General features: G+C 40.7%; 1 protein-coding gene and 1 long non-coding RNA gene across 11 annotated transcripts in view; both read left to right on the top strand.

Annotated features, from left to right (window-relative positions):
* Nucleotides 1–8,107, top strand: part of LOC120498344 (activating transcription factor 7 interacting protein) — a 76,966-nt gene extending 68,859 nt beyond the window's left edge. For 8 of the 10 annotated variants that reach the window (XM_039700936.1, XM_039700934.1, XM_039700932.1 and 5 more), the window contains 4 exons: nt 2,620–2,799; nt 3,658–3,843; nt 5,999–6,111; nt 7,508–8,107. In XM_039700936.1, coding sequence (XP_039556870.1) covers nt 2,620–2,799; nt 3,658–3,843; nt 5,999–6,111; nt 7,508–7,924 — 896 coding nt within the window. In that variant the 3' untranslated portion in view covers nt 7,925–8,107. The remainder of the gene's footprint in view (nt 1–2,619; nt 2,800–3,657; nt 3,844–5,998; nt 6,112–7,507) is intronic. The other 2 variants (XM_039700935.1, XM_039700933.1) reach the window with 1 other exon arrangement.
* Nucleotides 8,108–8,264: 157 nt separating this feature from the next.
* Nucleotides 8,265–13,247, top strand: LOC120498347. The gene is made up of 2 exons (XR_005626666.1): nt 8,265–10,298; nt 10,804–13,247. It is a non-coding gene; the product is annotated as an uncharacterized LOC120498347 (long non-coding RNA).
* The last annotated feature ends 4,399 nt before the right edge of the window (nt 13,248–17,646 follow it).

Raw genomic sequence — 17,646 nt, 5'->3', positions numbered from 1 at the left:
GCAAGTATCTTTCAATACTTGCACTTTGAACTCTGCTGACCTTTTTATAAAAGGATCATCAAATTATTTTGTATTAATATTGAAACAATGAATAAGTTTAGTCTATAGTGGGTCTGTATTCCTGAGAAAGATATGTAAATATACTCTTAAATTAAAAGTGTTCTTTTTTATTATTATTTTGTAGGAAAAAATATTAATTACATAATCAGTTTTTATTTTATAAGGTGTTTTATCTGGGTAACAAATCTGTAGTTCTCTGGATCATTTTTTTTCTTATTCTTGAACATGCCTGTGGCATGCTTGGTGTTCTGTAATCCACCTGTAACAGGTGAACTAGAACACTGTTCAGAACTCCTTTGTGCTATAACTGCAGTGTTGTAGCTGTTTCTGGCATGGAAGTGAGTCCCTTTTCTGTTTTGTGTATTAGAAGGAGTTTTGCTTAAACTTCCAGTAGTAACAATTTCCATTTTATGCTTATTTCCATAAATCCTCTAGGTCCACATTTGTTGGGAATATGATGCTGTGTTCATTTAGTATTGGAAACTGTTCCATAATGACTTCTAACCTTAGTCCTGTGCTTACTATGTACCCAGTCTTCCTTGCTGTTTTTTACTTAAATAGCCTGTGCAGCTTGTTTCCATTTGTTTAATGAAGTCTAGTTAGTTATCTGTCATCATTTCCTGTGGGTGGTGCAATGCTGACCTAGTTTCCAGTCACTGGAATGTCAGCAGGGCTCTTCTGGATTTGTCAGGGGTAAATGAACTTGCTCTGTGTGAAATAAAAAACAAAAGCAAAACTGGAAAAGCTCTCTTGTTTGTTCAGACTCTCATCTTTCCTTGAACCACATTTGCAGAAGTAGGCTCTAAAGGTTTTTGCTGCTTGGATTGTAAGTGCATCTTCTAAGTCATGACTAATAATGCACTCACTAATCGTTTAAATTATTCAGTGGTAGTTGAGATGTGCATCAGTCTCTAAATACCTGAAGTAAACAGATGTCTATAAGCTCTGTAGAAATCTCTTTGGAGTCAAGTAGTTTATTGAACACTAGGAAATCTCTCATAATCGTGGGCAATAAAAGAAGCTTGAACCAATCACCAAGGCCCATTAGTTGATCAAAGAGCAGGAAGGATCTCACCTTTTGTGTTCAAAATAAGTATCCCTTCACTGCTCCTTTTATAGACTTTGGAAAAAAAAACCAAAACAAACAAATAACAAAACATGGTATATTTTCATCCAGTGGCTTCAGTGAAGTAGCCAGGCTGTTGAATCTACAGAAAGACAACATGGGCTACAATTCATACTGTGTTTTATTCTTGAGGTTTTGAATTTGGGGATGTGGTCTGGGGGTGATTATGCTGGTGCTGGGTTGATGCTTGGACTAGATGATCTTTAAGGCCTCTTCCAACCTTGATGATTCTGTGACTCTGTAATTGTGTCTCATAGAATCATACAGCAGTTTATGAAGGGTACTGCTACTTCAAGCTGTTAGCAGCTAGTGTTAAACACAGCTCAGTGAGACCATCAAAATAGTCTTGAAATGCCAGGAACCCCAATATTTTGAGCTGTGCTGGCATTAACCCTGTTCTTAATGCTTTGAAATCTAGTTGGTGTACTTAACTGAACATTTGTAATGTGGCCCTCACTATATTGTTATATTTTCTCAAGAGTAAAATGAGTATTTACATATTTTCATTGTTATATTCTATGCTCTTTTACTAAATTAGTGTGTGATGTATGTACAGTTTTATTAGGGAAGAATCCTTCTGAGTGTCAGTCCTTAAAATCTATTATTTTATTTTGTGCTTTTTACTTCTTCAGGAGTGCCTCCTCTGCCCATTACTGCTTTAATGTCCGGATGAAAGCTTCTCAATTTTTCTTTATTCAACTTGTGCAAATTCTTGATTAGACTTGCACTCTAATGAATATTTTATGTAGTCACAAATAAACTAAAGCAGGAAAAAGTATTGCTGTAGTAAACTACAGATACAGGCAATACTTGTCAGTATCACAAGTCAGTAAGTCATGTTGAGGAGGGTGTCAATGTGATAAACCAAATTTTCTTTTTAAAGTTTTCTGTAAATAATAAAATTATTTCCCCCTTTTTAAGTAAATGCCATGAAAATCCAAAATAGCAGCAAGAGGACTGACTAACAGATTGAACAAAGGAAAGAGTCAGCAAATAAAAAGATGTAAACATCAAAGGTAGACAAGACTTATTTAGGGAACAAAATTTGAGTACTGCAGTGTTAAGGCCTTCAAAGGTTTTACCTTTTTTTTTTAATAACAACTTTTAAAGAATTTGGCACAGTGTTCCCTTGAATTCAGGTTTCCAAACTGCTCTGAAATATGCAGACTTCATGATAATAGAATAAAAACATTGTGGAATCTGTCTGGGCAGGGGAAATTGCAGTGATGAAAGTGAGGAAAATTAAATGAGTTTTCTGCAGATTTGTTTGCATAAGCAAAAAAAGTCAGAGAAATGTCATGTTTCAAATATCCTCACCAGTCCGTAAATGGGAGAGGGAGGAAAGGATTGTAAAACTCTGTGATGCTTGAAACTGTGATTCAGAAACTACAATTTCTGTTTGCTATTGTCTATATCTTTTGTTTATTTTAAAGCAGATGGCAAGAAGCAGAAGCAGAACCAGAGCCAGGCGCCTGTGACAGGACTGAGCGTACCCACCCAGCCCTTGGCTCGGCCCCTGCAGCCTTTGCCACCTTTGCAGCCAAGCCCCGTGCAGCAGCCAGGCGTGCCAACAAGTGGCCCTTCCCAGACCACCATCCATGTATTACCAACAGGTAACTTCATTTGACCTCACTGTATCTGTGCAGTGGCTGGTTTTTTTTTCTTGAATTAGACTGCTGTGTGCTCTACATTTTGCTAATCTTTTAAAGTGAAGATGCAGAATGTTTGAGTCATTTCATAATCTTTCTAGTCAGTCAGGTTCCCATAACATTTTTTCTTTTAAACTGATAAAAGGGAAGGGGATAGTACTATTGATTTGAAAATAATTCAAGATCAATTTAATTGCATGGAGAGGAAGAAATCCTGCTAAGGATAGTCATGGAAATCATTAAATGTACTGTTGTTGGTAAAAGTGAAGGAGAAGAAACCTGTGCCTTCTTTAAGTAATGGGGGAAAAACATCATCAGCATCACTCCTGTGTCTGTCCCTTGGCAGTTAATTCTTTTGGCAGAAGGAATAGCAAGGCTGACGTTGAAGTTCTAGCTCTAGTTAAATATTACTTTGTAGTGTGGTTATGTTTTCCCCTTTCTAAAGAAATGTGGATCCTCTTTCTTTTATTGTTTTTCTGTATGTGATTGCTGAAGATTAGTTGGCATTGGAATTACCTTATGACCACTGTGTTCTGCAGACACTTTGGTGGATTTTATATTCTTCCACTGTCCTTACATGCAAGACTTTTGCAGGGAGTGGGGGAGATATTGTATTTATCTTTTCTGTCAGAAAGCTGTATACATACTGCTTTCAGGTGAAAATACTAAAATACCGTTTAGGCTGTTTTCACTTTTCTTGCAGACCCAAAGCAGACAGTTTTTATTTTACATGTCTCAGATGAGTCAGTTTTCCAGAGGAGATAGGCATATGGCTTTGAGTCATGGAATACAGGTTTAGGGTGTGCTCTGTCTTTTTCTCAGCTTCGACAGCGGTGAATGTAACTCATCGGCCCGTGGCTCCAACTAATCCCAAGCTTCCTATCCCAAGAACCCCTGCTAACCATCAGGTGGTCTATACCACTATTCCTGCACCACCAGCTCAGAATCCTGTAAGAGGAGCTGTCATGACCAGCCCAGGCTTAAGGCCAGTCACACCACAGACTGGAGGTAAGGGATGATTCCTTCATGCACTTCCTACCGGGACACAGCTTGGTACCTTCTGCCTCATGGATGTGGCATTTAGGTTTCTGATTTGGGTGTGTTGTTTGGTCTTTTTACAATACTGGTACTAGTTAGAGAGTTTAGAAGTTTTTTTCCCAGCTTATAGAATTGAGAAAAATCTTAGGCTACTAAGAAATTCTACTTGCAGCTATGTGAATGAGGAAAAATTGGGTTAAAGTCATCCCAGGCACTAGCTCTGCCAATTAAGCATCTGGTTGACACACCCCATACTTTACAAGGCAGTGGAAGGTAATATGACAAGCACCACTGTAGAAAATCATATTTGATTTCCTGTCTAAAAGTTACATTTCTCTCAGGCATCCTAATGTAATTCCTTAGCAATCTCTGATGTCCTGTGCTCAGCAAATTTCCTTCCTTTCTCAAGGCCTCTAGAGATGAAATTTCTCACCAGATGTATCAGAAATTGATACATGCTTGAGTTTCCTTGAAATGTCAGCAAGTTCCCCTTGACTTTGCAAATGCATAATTGATACCTTCTCCTAGCAGTAAACTCATTTCCAGAAATGAGTAATAAATGTCAAAAAGAACTTAAATTATATTTTGTTACAAAGTGGTGGATTTTAACTGTTTGGTTTTTTTTTGCTCCCCACAATTTCTACACTATGGTTATTTTAACACCTGTATGTTTAACATAAATTTCCCTGTTTTATGAGTATGTGTCTACTTTTGTGATGTCCTAGTAGTGATGCTGCTACTGATGTATATTGATTTATATTATCATTGCAACAGCTTTTATTGCCAGTAGCAGATGCTTCTTGAGTAAGATCACTGCACTTTGTCTTTGAAAAATTGACTGTAAGAACCCATCCAAAGTGTTTTGCAAATTGCAATTTTGTACTTCTGCCTCAAGTGAGTAGTATCCCTACCTAGAAGCAATGGTATGTTTGTATCTTATATCTTATTATAGCATTTCTGACCATCTTCAGATGGTTGTAATTTCCTGAGAGAGAACTACAGTCATACTAAACCAGCATATCTTACCAGGTTCTAATAGAGGAGAAATAGCCAGCTCAGGTGACTGTTTTATCCCACAGGAGTTCACACAGCTTCATCAGCTTCATAGACAGATTCCAATAAGAAAAAGATATAAAGCACCTGCCCAGTGTTTAGCACTTTATAATTAAAGCATTAAGATTTAGCACTCTGAGCTCCCTGCCTTGGACTCACAGATTACACAGACTTCTGACACTCATCCCCTATGGATTGTAGCTTGATGTGTGTTTTTCAAGAGAAGAAACTGCCATACAATAACTGTGGTTTTCTGATAATGTGTTGCTTTGTCTTCTGGAGTATTAGAATGCTTCAGTCTTACACAAGTGTAGAACTAGGGTATCATAGAGATTGTGTCAAATCTTGTATCTCTAGCCAGAAATGGAGGGATAACCCAGGTAATCCATAACAATGAGCAAAAGCTTTGAGTTCACAGAACATAGATATTCCAACAGTGAATAGATAGTGTTGCTTAAAAGAATTGGATGTGGTATAAAATTAATGAGAACTTAGTAGCTTGCAAGAGTTTGGGATATTTACAAGGCTATAAAACTGTCTAGTTTATTCCTGCCAGGCAGATCAGTTTGCTGTGGGAATGACTGAAATGGTGATGCCTGTGAGTAGTGTCCATGGAGTCTGTTCAGGAAGGGAGGACAAGCTTCTTGGACAGTGACTTAGCTTTTTTGCTTTCAGTGCCATCCACAGCACAGCCTTCTTGAGTGGATAACACTGGGCTGCAGCAGCATTTCTCTTTTCCTCTCTGAATCCCAAAATGATGTAATTGTTCTTTTCATACTTAAGCTGCCTGTATCTCCCACACTTCTCCTCACCCATTTCTTTCACGCTACAAAGTGCTAAAACAACATTCTGTCCCCTCTGCAAACACAAGCGCTTGCTCTCGCTCACTTTTACAGCCTCAGGGGATGGGAGGTGACATTGTTGTTACACTGTGCTTCATCAGTCTGCTGGCAGCTGGAGGAGTGTCTCAAATTTGGCTTCGTGCAGCTGAACCAAGGAGTTGGTCTTGCAGTGTTCTGTTTAGCTGCCTGTAAGTACTGAATGCTCACAGGGTGTGTTGTGCTCCCTGCAGGTGTGACCGTGCGGATGCCTCAGACAACCTACGTGGTGAACAGCGGGCTGGCCCTGGGCTCTGCAGCTCCTCAGCTCACGGTGCACCATCGGCCGCCGCCACAAGCGCACGCGGTGAGTGGGGCTTCAACCACCTCGTGCATTCGACAGCCTTGTCTCTGCACTGGGACTCTCAGGCTGCTCTTAGTGTGAGCTGCAGAACAGTGAAATGCCTCGTTGACACTTCAGGGCCAGTTCTGTGCATGGCACCACCCAGTCACCTACAGCAACTCCTGCCCAGAGTGGTAAAAGCTTTGCAATCTGTTAGCTCACCCTGGCCTTCTCCAAATTACCAGGAGAACATACTGAAAATTAGTGCATGAGTTGTCTGCAAGTGACTCATGGAGTCAAGGGTACAGAAGAACTGCCAGTAAAATGTTTTGTAATAGTTTGTCTATGAATTGCGTGACCAGTTTTAGTTCAGCTGTTTGCAAAACTGAGGCAGGAGAACAAGGTACAGGCCAAACCTCCAAGGCTGCAAACTCACAAACTCCAGAGGTTTTTAGTCAGCATTGAGGGTGATTACTTCTGTATCACCTCAAACCCCTTTTGGTTAGAATTTGAGAATTTTCTCTGACACATTTAATTTTATTTCAAATACATTGCCTGTACTCACTGTTGGGCAGTCACATTACTTATGGTGTCCTGAAATAGTAAATATATTGTCAAGAAGGTGGCTTACCATCCTTTCAGTCTAGACACAATCAATTCAATGCTCTCTCCACTGATAAAAAATGAGAATAAATGAAGAAATATCACACAGAACACTTAAGATGACAAAAACTACCCCAGATTCCAACCTAAAAGATCTCAGGCGTGAAGCACTGTAACCACATTCCTAAACTCACCTTAACTAATATAAATTAGAGACTTAGGACTATTTTTGCAGTATAAAAAAGAAATATCGCTGGAAAGACACATTTGTGCCCTCATTTCAAAATTTTCTGGAAAGTGAGGCTGAGCTTTTGTGGTCAATTTGAGGTGATAGAATCTATGTGGCATCATTACCCTGTCTTCCTTTTGTGACTGAATACCTGACTGGAGAAAAGATGATGAGTTGTCAGCTTAATGCCCTGCCTGGGGTGTCAGGTAACGTGGGAACAGCAGCTCAAACATAGATTGGTTCAAAGTCATTGCGAACCTGCTTGCCCAGTCCTGGTAAAGGGCACAGTGTTGAGTTCATCCCCTCCTGGCTGGGAAGCAAAGAAGATACAGGGAAATTACTGTGGCAATGATCATTCACACAACTAGGGATTTATATAAGAATAATGTAAGAATTTATGGCATCCTTGTTCCCAGCCCTTCTCATCATTTGCAGCTGCTGCTTTTCCTGTGCTCACAGAACTGAGAGTTGGGATGGCTGGGTGATTGCAGGCTCATCTGCTTCCAGTCACCTGGGGAATGATGAATTAAAGCCTCCTTCCATTGCTGTAGATCCTGACCTTTCCCTTATTGCTCTTATGCTGCTTAGGAGCCACCACGCCCCATTCATCCTGCTCCACTTCCAGAGGCGCCGCAGCCCCCACGTCTGCCCCCCGAAGCTGCCAACACTTCTCCACCTCAAAAGCCACAGCTGAAGCTGGCCCGGGTGCAGAGCCAGAATGGGATTGTGCTGTCATGGAGCGTGATGGAGGTGGACCGGAGCTGTGCCACCGTGGACAGTTACCACCTGTATGCCTACCACGAGGACCCCAGCGCCACCGTGGCCTCGCAGTGGAAGAAGATCGGGGAGGTGAAGGCGCTGCCGCTGCCCATGGCGTGCACTCTGACCCAGTTTGTGTCTGGCAGCAAATACTACTTTGCAGTCCGGGCTAAGGATGTCTATGGACGCTTTGGACCCTTCTGTGATCCCCAGTCCACAGACGTGATCTCTTCCCAGAGCAGTTAAACTAGAGATCTTTGGACCCTTTAAACCCGTCGTGCTATCAAGAATTACCCCAGTTTTGGGAGGAGTTGATCTCATGCATGTATTTCACCTTTAAATCCACTCTGCAGGATTATTTTAGACAGTTGTGTGATACACTACATGCACTCAGAACCAAAAGAAAAATAAAAGTCTGACCTGCAGCAAGAGAGCCTGTTTTTTCGAAATAGTTCATGCCATTGGCCATTTGAAAATTTTGTTTTTCCTTCCATGACAGGTGTTCCACCTAGATACCTACTATCTTTTATCCAAGAGCATCCTGAATGCTGGGATTCTGCTTCAGAGTGGAAACAAAACATGACAGGTGTTCCACCTAGATACCTACTATCTTTTAATCCAAGAACATCCTGAATGCTGGGATTCTGCTTCACAGTGGAAACAAAAATAGTAAATTGCAGTTTGTCTGAAGTAAAACATACACATCTGTAATGTCTCTTGAGACACCAACACAAGGGCAAAAATTATCTGCCTCTTGCTCCCCCAGCATTCTGTGAGCAGTCTGTGACATGAAGGGTGATTCAAGGTCTCACTTTTTGTACTGGAGGCGTGAGTGGTCTGGTCTTACCTTACAAACTGTAATAAGCTCTCTGAGGGGACGGAAGGGAACTTGAGTCTGGCCAGGAACCTGTGTAAATTTGGAGGTGGTGGAAAAAAATAATCACCCCACAACCTCCTACCTCTTCTAAGTAAGAATGCTCCTCTATTTTCACTGTCCTCCCCTACTCGCCCTGGGAGCATTCCCAGATCTGAAACTGGATTGTAAAGACTCCATTCACACCTCGATAGTTCCGACAATTTCTCTGTCCCTCCCCTCATACATCCAGCCCTATTTTTTAGATTTATTTTGTGCCTTAAAGAATAATTTCAGAAATAAAATGTAGCCAGATATCTTGTGGTGTTCTTTTATTTGCTTGGAGTTATTTTTCCCTTTACCCTTTTAGTCTTTTATCAATGTTTCTCATTTTCCAGGCCTGCAGTAATTGCTATTTACGTAAAGCCAAGAAAGTTTTAACATCTGCTGATGGTGAATTTATTCTTATCTGCAATATCACTCAACCCTTTCCTTATTGTAATTCCTGAGTAGTTGTTTTTGTCCTGTCAAAAATACTGCATATACAGACATTGTTTTCCACCAGAGCCTTGCCTGGTTCTTTTGGGAAAACTGCAGTTCAGCCAAAGAAGAAATCCCTGTGGTGCGGTGCCATGAGAGCTTCTACCACATGTTTGCACTCGTTTGGATGCTCAGTGAGTATGAAAGGAGGAGCTGGCCTCCCAGTGTGCTTCTCTCTCCCATCACCTGCCTGCCTCTGCAGGGGGCATTTTAGAAACTGTTTTAGACACCGGCCTAAGCCTTGTGAATGATTGCAAATGTTCATAGATGCTTTCATGATGCTTCTGAGCTGAGAAAAGAAGTTGGTGCGTCTCCCCCACTGTCATTATAATTATAATGTTAAACTTGCTTTTTGCAGAACAAAATTATAACGTACCTGGACAAGAAAGTAGATGCCAAGATTGAATTTTGGCAATTTTCAGTTGCATTCCTACACTTCATCATCTAGCAAAGGTGTAGACTATGACATTTGCTCATTTCAATGCTCTCTTTCTCAAAACCAGCATGTTGAAGTGTGATGCAAAATTGAAGAAGTATCAGAGAAGTTAAATCCCCAAACAGGGCTGATGAAATATGCTAAGAGATTATGGGTTCTGTAGCTGCTGTTCGTTTGTTTAGAACCTTTACAGTGAAAGAAATGGCACTGCAGACCTCTGTCTGGTTTACTGCACTACTTCATGTAGCTGGGAGTGTCACTTCTCTCAGGTGAGTTATGGATATTTTCTGTATGGAAACTTGCATTTAAAAGTTGATTTTGGCAAGCAAAAATTCTGGCTAAATCCAAGTATCCTCAGAGAAGGTTCACACTGTGTAACCTTTCCTTTGAACTGCAATTGTCCCTGTATTTCTGGTGCTATTATAAAAAATTTTTCTGTGTTTAAGTAAATGTTCTGGTTGCTTATTTTAAGGAATAATTACTTAATAATGTATTTTGTTTGTGGAAATAGACTAAATTTTGGTCCTTATAAAGACAATTCTGTAATAGAGATTAGAAGAGTTATTTCCAGTTGATGGCTGTCAGGTCCTTGGGCAATTTTTTGTCAGTGTGTCTTTGAGGTGGTACCAAAGAGCCTTTGGCTGTATCAGTAGTATGAAGTTTTAAAGTTTGAAAGTTGAAATAAACATGAGGATACATCCTAGAATTTCATTTATTTAGTTGTGATTCCAGCCCAGACTATATGTGAGCTTTGTTATAGCTTGAGCTTCCATTTAGATTTCTCTTGTTAGGTTTGTCTCCTTTGGGATAAGCAGGAGGTGCAAGTCCTGCGTTAAATTCTGGCTAAATCCAAGTATCCTCAGAGAAGGTTCACACTGTGTAACCTTTCCTTTGAACTGCAATTGTCCCTGTATTTCTGGTGCTATTATAAAAAATTTTTCTGTGTTTAAGTAAATGTTCTGGTTGCTTATTTTAAGGAATAATTACTTAATAATGTATTTTGTTTGTGGAAATAGACTAAATTTTGGTCCTTATAAAGACAATTCTGTAATAGAGATTAGAAGAGTTATTTCCAGTTGATGGCTGTCAGGTCCTTGGGCAATTTTTTGTCAGTGTGTCTTTGAGGTGGTACCAAAGAGCCTTTGGCTGTATCAGTAGTATGAAGTTTTAAAGTTTGAAAGTTGAAATAAACATGAGGATACATCCTAGAATTTCATTTATTTAGTTGTGATTCCAGCCCAGACTATATGTGAGCTTTGTTATAGCTTGAGCTTCCATTTAGATTTCTCTTGTTAGGTTTGTCTCCTTTGGGATAGGTACAAGGTTTGTCTCCTTTGGGATAAGCAGGGGGTGCAAGTCCTGCGTTAGAGTATTTTCTTTCCTCCAGTGGAGGTATTAATAGGGACAGTGTGTCAGTACAGTTGGAGGTTTTGTGGGCTGCATAATCAGAGAAAGAAGACTCATACTTACTTACTAAAGATTTAGTTCTTCACTGAACTGACTGTAAAAACTGGCTTCTCTCTTAACAGATCCATTTCTGGTCTGTATGGCAGCAGTTCTAGGGTTTTGGCAGGATTTTGTGAGACACCCTTGTTGACCAAAGACATCACAGCTCTGGGGTGAACAATCACTTCCCCGTTGTTTCATCCCAGCAGGGATATTATAGGTGAGATTTCAGTATCTTGAGCAAGTACTGATGGAGAAGTGCGTGATAAAGCATGGCTTGACTTTAAGATGCCTGGTTTGGTGCAGAGACCTCCAAGGGAGCTGGTCCTTAAATCACTGATGCCCAAAGAGAACTATGCCAGTTTTGTGCAGTCACTGTCACTGTGGAGCAGATCTCTGCAGTGAGTTTGCTAACAAACACGAGTAGTGGTTAATTCCTTACCTCATGGCAGTTTTCCCATGTAGTCGAATGGCTGATGGTTTTATTATCCTCAACCTCGCAGAAGCATTAAAACTATTGAAAAACTTTCTGCTAGCAACAATCAACCAGAAACAGTTTGTTTCTTTTATAGACTTTATTTGAAAGTATTACCAAAATATTTGGCAACATTCAGTACAGGTGTATTAATACTGTGCTTCTAGACTGCTCTCTTCATTAATGAAAAGTATCAATGACTGAAGCCTTCCAATAATCCACTTTTTAATACACTAAAAATTTCTAATATGGCTTTTAAGTGGAAGTGTTGAGTTTGGTTTCTTCTTTGCACTTAATGCAAACTTTTCCATCTTTCAGTATAAAGTAATTCCTGACTCTGTGTCTGAATTCTGTGATTCTGTGCTTTGCTGCTGCCTCTGGGTACATGACATTCCAGCAGTACCACGTTGGACCGAGTTGCCCATGTTTTAGCAAACACAGCACTGACTACAGCTGTGTTTTCAATCCTCATTTACTTTTGGTGTGTTTTAGGTTTAAATTGTTTTCTCTGTGTGTGGTACAAGGGCATCTGGATGTCCAGGTTGAAAGTAATTTGAGTTAATTCATCTACTTGGAGAGGAGCCCTGCTGTGGAGTGCTGATGACAAAATGGCATTCTGCATTTCTCCTAGTTACAGCTTCACTGGCCTGTTTTATTGCAGTATGGATAAAAAAGTATTGGATACAAAACCATAAATGCTAGGAGAGGACAGACTGCAGCTATGGCACTGTCTCCAGTGACAGCTTCAGAAAACACAAGGATGCAGATCTCTCAGCCTGTAATTATTTCCATGCTCTGAGCAGCTTCCCTATGCATTGGTCTGACGTTGCTCCGTGGAATTGTTTGTGCTGCCCTTGGCCATGTTAGATCACTGAGCACAAGCACTGTGACACCCTTTCTCAAGGTTTTTAACACAAGGCTGGAAAAACTCATTGTGTTCTCCCTATAAAATTAAGGGGTCTCCTTAGAAAACAAAGGCAAGACCCCTCAGTCTTCACTGGGACCATGACTCAGCTCAGTAGTAGGATCTGAACATCATTTTGCACTGTAACAGAAATAGCCACTTCAGCTCTTCCTTGATGCTTAGTCTTAAATGTACAGTAAATAAAACCCAATACTACATAAAGGGACGGGTCACGTCTGTTCCTGCTCCCAAGCCAGCCATGCCCCAGGATGAGTATTGCATACACTGTACACAATCAAGCTGTGATTCTGCCTTCTTATACACCCTTTGAGTATTCTCCTTTTGTCAAAAATATCTATGCAGATATTTTAAATAGAAGCTTGAGATATTAAATATATATTTTTTTAATTTGTTGATTTGGGTAGGGGTGGGCATTGTATGAAAACACTGGAGGGAGAAGAGATTAAGTGACACTAAGCCAGCCCTGCCATGCAGATCTATTCCCTTCCAAACACCTTCTGAGAGAAGAAGGAAAAAATTAAGGATTGCTAGGAGAAAGCAAATAAATGAATTTTCCTTTTCATCCCTTTTAAGTTAAAAAGGCATCTTTCTTTCTCATTGTCAGTATGCAGGCTGAGCATTCTTTTCTTCTTTTATATACATATGCCTATATATATATATATATGTATAGATGTGTGTATATATCTATATACACACACATATATATATTTGTACTGCTGTTTAAACTGTTGGGGTGTTGCTGTAAATAAGATAGCTGAGTAGTAGTTGTTTAGGGATTCCTGTTCAGCTTTAGTAATTTATTGGTTATCAGAAGTCAAATGTGCAAAATCCTTTGCTGGAAAATTCCAAATCTGATTTCTTGTTTTGTTTTGCAGCTGGACATGTAAATACAAAGCATTAAAACTATTGAAAAACTTTCTGCTAGCAACAATCAACCAGAAACAGTTTGTTTCTTTTATAGACTTTATTTGAAAGTATTACCAAAATATTTGGCAACATTCAGTACAGGTGTATTAATACTGTGCTTCTAGACTGCTCTCTTCATTAATGAAAAGTATCAATGACTGAAGCCTTCCAATAATCCACTTTTTAATACACTAAAAATTTCTAATATGGCTTTTAAGTGGAAGTGTTGAGTTTGGTTTCTTCTTTGCACTTAATGCAAACTTTTCCATCTTTCAGTATAAAGTAATTCCTGACTCTGTGTCTGAATTCTGTGATTCTGTGCTTTGCTGCTGCCTCTGGGTACATGACATTCCAGCAGTACCACGTTGGACCGAGTTGCCCATGTTTTAGCAAACACAGCACTGACTACAGCTGTGTTTTCAATCCTCATTTACTTTTGGTGTGTTTTAGGTTTAAATTGTTTTCTCTGTGTGTGGTACAAGGGCATCTGGATGTCCAGGTTGAAAGTAATTTGAGTTAATTCATCTACTTGGAGAGGAGCCCTGCTGTGGAGTGCTGATGACAAAATGGCATTCTGCATTTCTCCTAGTTACAGCTTCACTGGCCTGTTTTATTGCAGTATGGATAAAAAAGTATTGGATACAAAACCATAAATGCTAGGAGAGGACAGACTGCAGCTATGGCACAGTCTCCAGTGACAGCTTCAGAAAACACAAGGATGCAGATCTCTCAGCCTGTAATTATTTCCATGCTCTGAGCAGCTTCCCTATGCATTGGTCTGACGTTGCTCCGTGGAATTGTTTGTGCTGCCCTTGGCCATGTTAGATCACTGAGCACAAGCACTGTGACACCCTTTCTCAAGGTTTTTAACACAAGGCTGGAAAAACTCATTGTGTTCTCCCTATAAAATTAAGGGGTCTCCTTAGAAAACAAAGGCAAGACCCCTCAGTCTTCACTGGGACCATGACTCAGCTCAGTAGTAGGATCTGAACATCATTTTGCACTGTAACAGAAATAGCCACTTCAGCTCTTCCTTGATGCTTAGTCTTAAATGTACAGTAAATAAAACCCAATACTACATAAAGGGACGGGTCACGTCTGTTCCTGCTCCCAAGCCAGCCATGCCCCAGGATGAGTATTGCATACACTGTACACAATCAAGCTGTGATTCTGCCTTCTTATACACCCTTTGAGTATTCTCCTTTTGTCAAAAATATCTATGCAGATATTTTAAATAGAAGCTTGAGATATTAAATATATATTTTTTTAATTTGTTGATTTGGGTAGGGGTGGGCATTGTATGAAAACACTGGAGGGAGAAGAGATTAAGTGACACTAAGCCAGCCCTGCCATGCAGATCTATTCCCTTCCAAACACCTTCTGAGAGAAGAAGGAAAAAATTAAGGATTGCTAGGAGAAAGCAAATAAATGAATTTTCCTTTTCATCCCTTTTAAGTTAAAAAGGCATCTTTCGTTCTCATTGTCAGTATGCAGGCTGAGCATTCTTTTCTTCTTTTATATACATATGCCTATATATATATATATATATGTATAGATGTGTGTATATATCTATATACACACACATATATATATTTGTACTGCTGTTTAAACTGTTGGGGTGTTGCTGTAAATAAGATAGCTGAGTAGTAGTTGTTTAGGGATTCCTGTTCAGCTTTAGTAATTTATTGGTTATCAGAAGTCAAATGTGCAAAATCCTTTGCTGGAAAATTCCAAATCTGATTTCTTGTTTTGTTTTGCAGCTGGACATGTAAATACAAAAAAAAAAAAAAAGTAGGACTGATTTAATGTCCACTTTAAACTGGGCAGTTGCCAGCTTTCCCCATTTTTGTATGTACTTTAGATTGGTGTGTGTCTGTGTTAACTGTTAGTGGGGTTTTGTCTGACAAGCCTGGAATTTATACTTTGAAATAAAACTACTGGGTTTTTAACATTTTGAGTCATCTGTGCATTAGTTCCTGACACAGCAGGAGGCAACTCTCAAAAAAGAGCCCAGAGCTTGCTCCTCCTCTCCAGAGGTGTGGCCACCTTGCTCAGCCAACACTGAGCAGCAAGGCTTTGGCTTGTGGTCATTCCCAGGAAGTCAACTGCCTGGTGCTACCATCACAGAAGCAAAAAACCAAAGCACTGCTGTAACTTCTGGAAAGTTGCCTTCCATGCATTTCTGCAAAGCATGGACACAGAGAATAAAGTGACCTGCACCCCAAAGTTGCCCCAGATAAATTCAGGAATGGAAATCCAATTGCTGGTGCTGCTCTCCTTGCCCTCCAAGATGTCAGGTTTGACCTCTGAAGCGACGGTCATTCTTTGAGCAAGAGGCTTTGGACAAAGTCCCAGAGTTTTTCAGAGCACCATTCAAGCATGAAGGCCCACTCACCTGGCCAGGAAGCAGCTGCTGGGCACAGCACAAAGTGCATAACTCAGGGACAATGAAATCAGGATTAATAAATTACAAATAAATAATTAATAAAAACATCTTTCAGTGCAGGCATCATGAAGGGCTCTTCTCCCCCACCAAGTTGCTTCAAGGAAGAAGCCAGGAACAGCACCACGACACATCTTGTGCAACTCGTTTGGGACCAATAAACAGCTGGACTAGAAGACAGTCTGGGAAAATTGCCTCTTGGACCCAACTCTGCTGCCAAATTGTTGAGAACTCAAAGTACTTGGAACATGGAGTTACTGATGTGCCGACCCTGCATTAGTGCTGAGCCTGTACTTCAAGGGCATATAATTCATTTGTGATGCTAATAATTAGTTTCCATGCACTTACTGAAATTTGCTTCAAGTCACTGACCAGATGATGGACTCTTGTGATGTGATGCCTCAGCACAATCCCACTTGAAAGTCCTGAGTTTCTCAAACTACCTATTTAAACTACAAGTATATGTACTGCACATAGTGCAGAGCCTATGTTTTGTCATCAAATACAACATAACTACTCTGCTCAAGCACTGCTTTAATTTTAGTTCCTGCTGAAGTAAAGCCAAGTGAGAACGTGAGCATGCAGAACATTCATTGTTTGCTGCAGAGTAGATCTGGAACACTATAGTCTGGAAACTGCTACAGCCCCAGAGCAAAGTCCATTTCTGCACACCACTGATGCTTTTACTAGGCAAACTGAAAAAACCCCAGAAGTCATCTGAGAAGCAAACCTGAGCCAGCAGCACAGCACCAGGACACTGCCAAAGGAGTGCTGTTGGTTTCTCCCTGAAGTACTGTACAGCCTGGCCTGGGCAGGCACTGACAGGACCTTGCCCAGTGTCCCCTGCTAGAGAGAGAGATGCTGTGACAGACTGTGGCCCCTGTTAGAGCTGAGGCTGTGCAGGGTATGACCACTAGAACCAGGAGGGGCAAGTTTGCGACTGAATTTCAGAAAACGGGAATGGTAAAGCATGTGAAGGCTTGTGTTTGATGTGACAATTTTGAAGGTCCAGCTGAGAGGAGTCATTTCCTCTAGGCATTGACTGAAGAGTATTTCTTCATTATGGCAAGAGAGATTTATCACTACCACTTCCATCTCCCCACCAACTAAGTCCCTCTTCAGACAACCCTGGAAACCTGAAGTTAAAGAGTCAGAAGCCACAGGACTTGGAAAAACTTGAAAGCAGGGTATGAAAAATGCAGCAACTTCTGCCACAAATCCTCTACTTAGAGCATACCTTCCTTTTTTTTTATTCCAAGTGGCACCTGCAGAAGGAAATAAGATACTCAAAGAAACCTTGTTACTTCATGTAGTCATCTGCCAGTTCTTTTGCTCCTGCCTACTGGGCCATGCAATGCTATCAAAGCCTCCTCTGGTCACTGATGCAGCTGTGCAGGGAGGAGGAGCTGGACCCGGCTGCTGTGGTCAGGACTGGCAGATCAGCCCTGGCTGGCCTGGTAACAAAGGAAGCACAAAGGACAGCACAGCCAGAGGAATGCAGTGGCCTTTAGCAGCACAACCAAAGGCAAAAAAATAACCAAAGTCACGCAGATTGTAGTCCTAAGGCTCACAAGGTACCACTGGTGTAAATACTTACTTACAGAAAGGCACTTTCAAAAGAAGAGCTCTGATTTCCCACAACTCTGGGTTGGAGCACAAAACAGGTCATACCTCAGGGTAGGAGGCTCAAGGTGAGAGAAAGGCAGAGCTGCTATTTCCAGGCATATTGTCATGTCATGGGCACATCACAGGTGCCACACAGATCCACTTCCTGCAGGTGGAAGCATCCAGCTGTGCCCTGGGTCAAGAACACTGTTCACTGCAGTAATCCATTGCCAGTTTCCTGGTCCCTGGGGACCAACTTTTAAACAGTACTTCTCCATTTGTATTTTTATATAAAACTGTGTGAAAAAGCAGTAAATAGATCCTGCAGTGTTGCTGCAT

This window comes from Passer montanus, unplaced genomic scaffold, assembly GCF_014805655.1.
Source record: "Passer montanus isolate IOZ18808 unplaced genomic scaffold, ASM1480565v1 scaffold146, whole genome shotgun sequence".
NCBI classification, from domain to species: Eukaryota; Metazoa; Chordata; class Aves; order Passeriformes; family Passeridae; genus Passer; species Passer montanus.
Note: the sequence above shows the minus strand (reverse complement) of the source record. Positions and strands in the feature narration are given on the sequence as shown.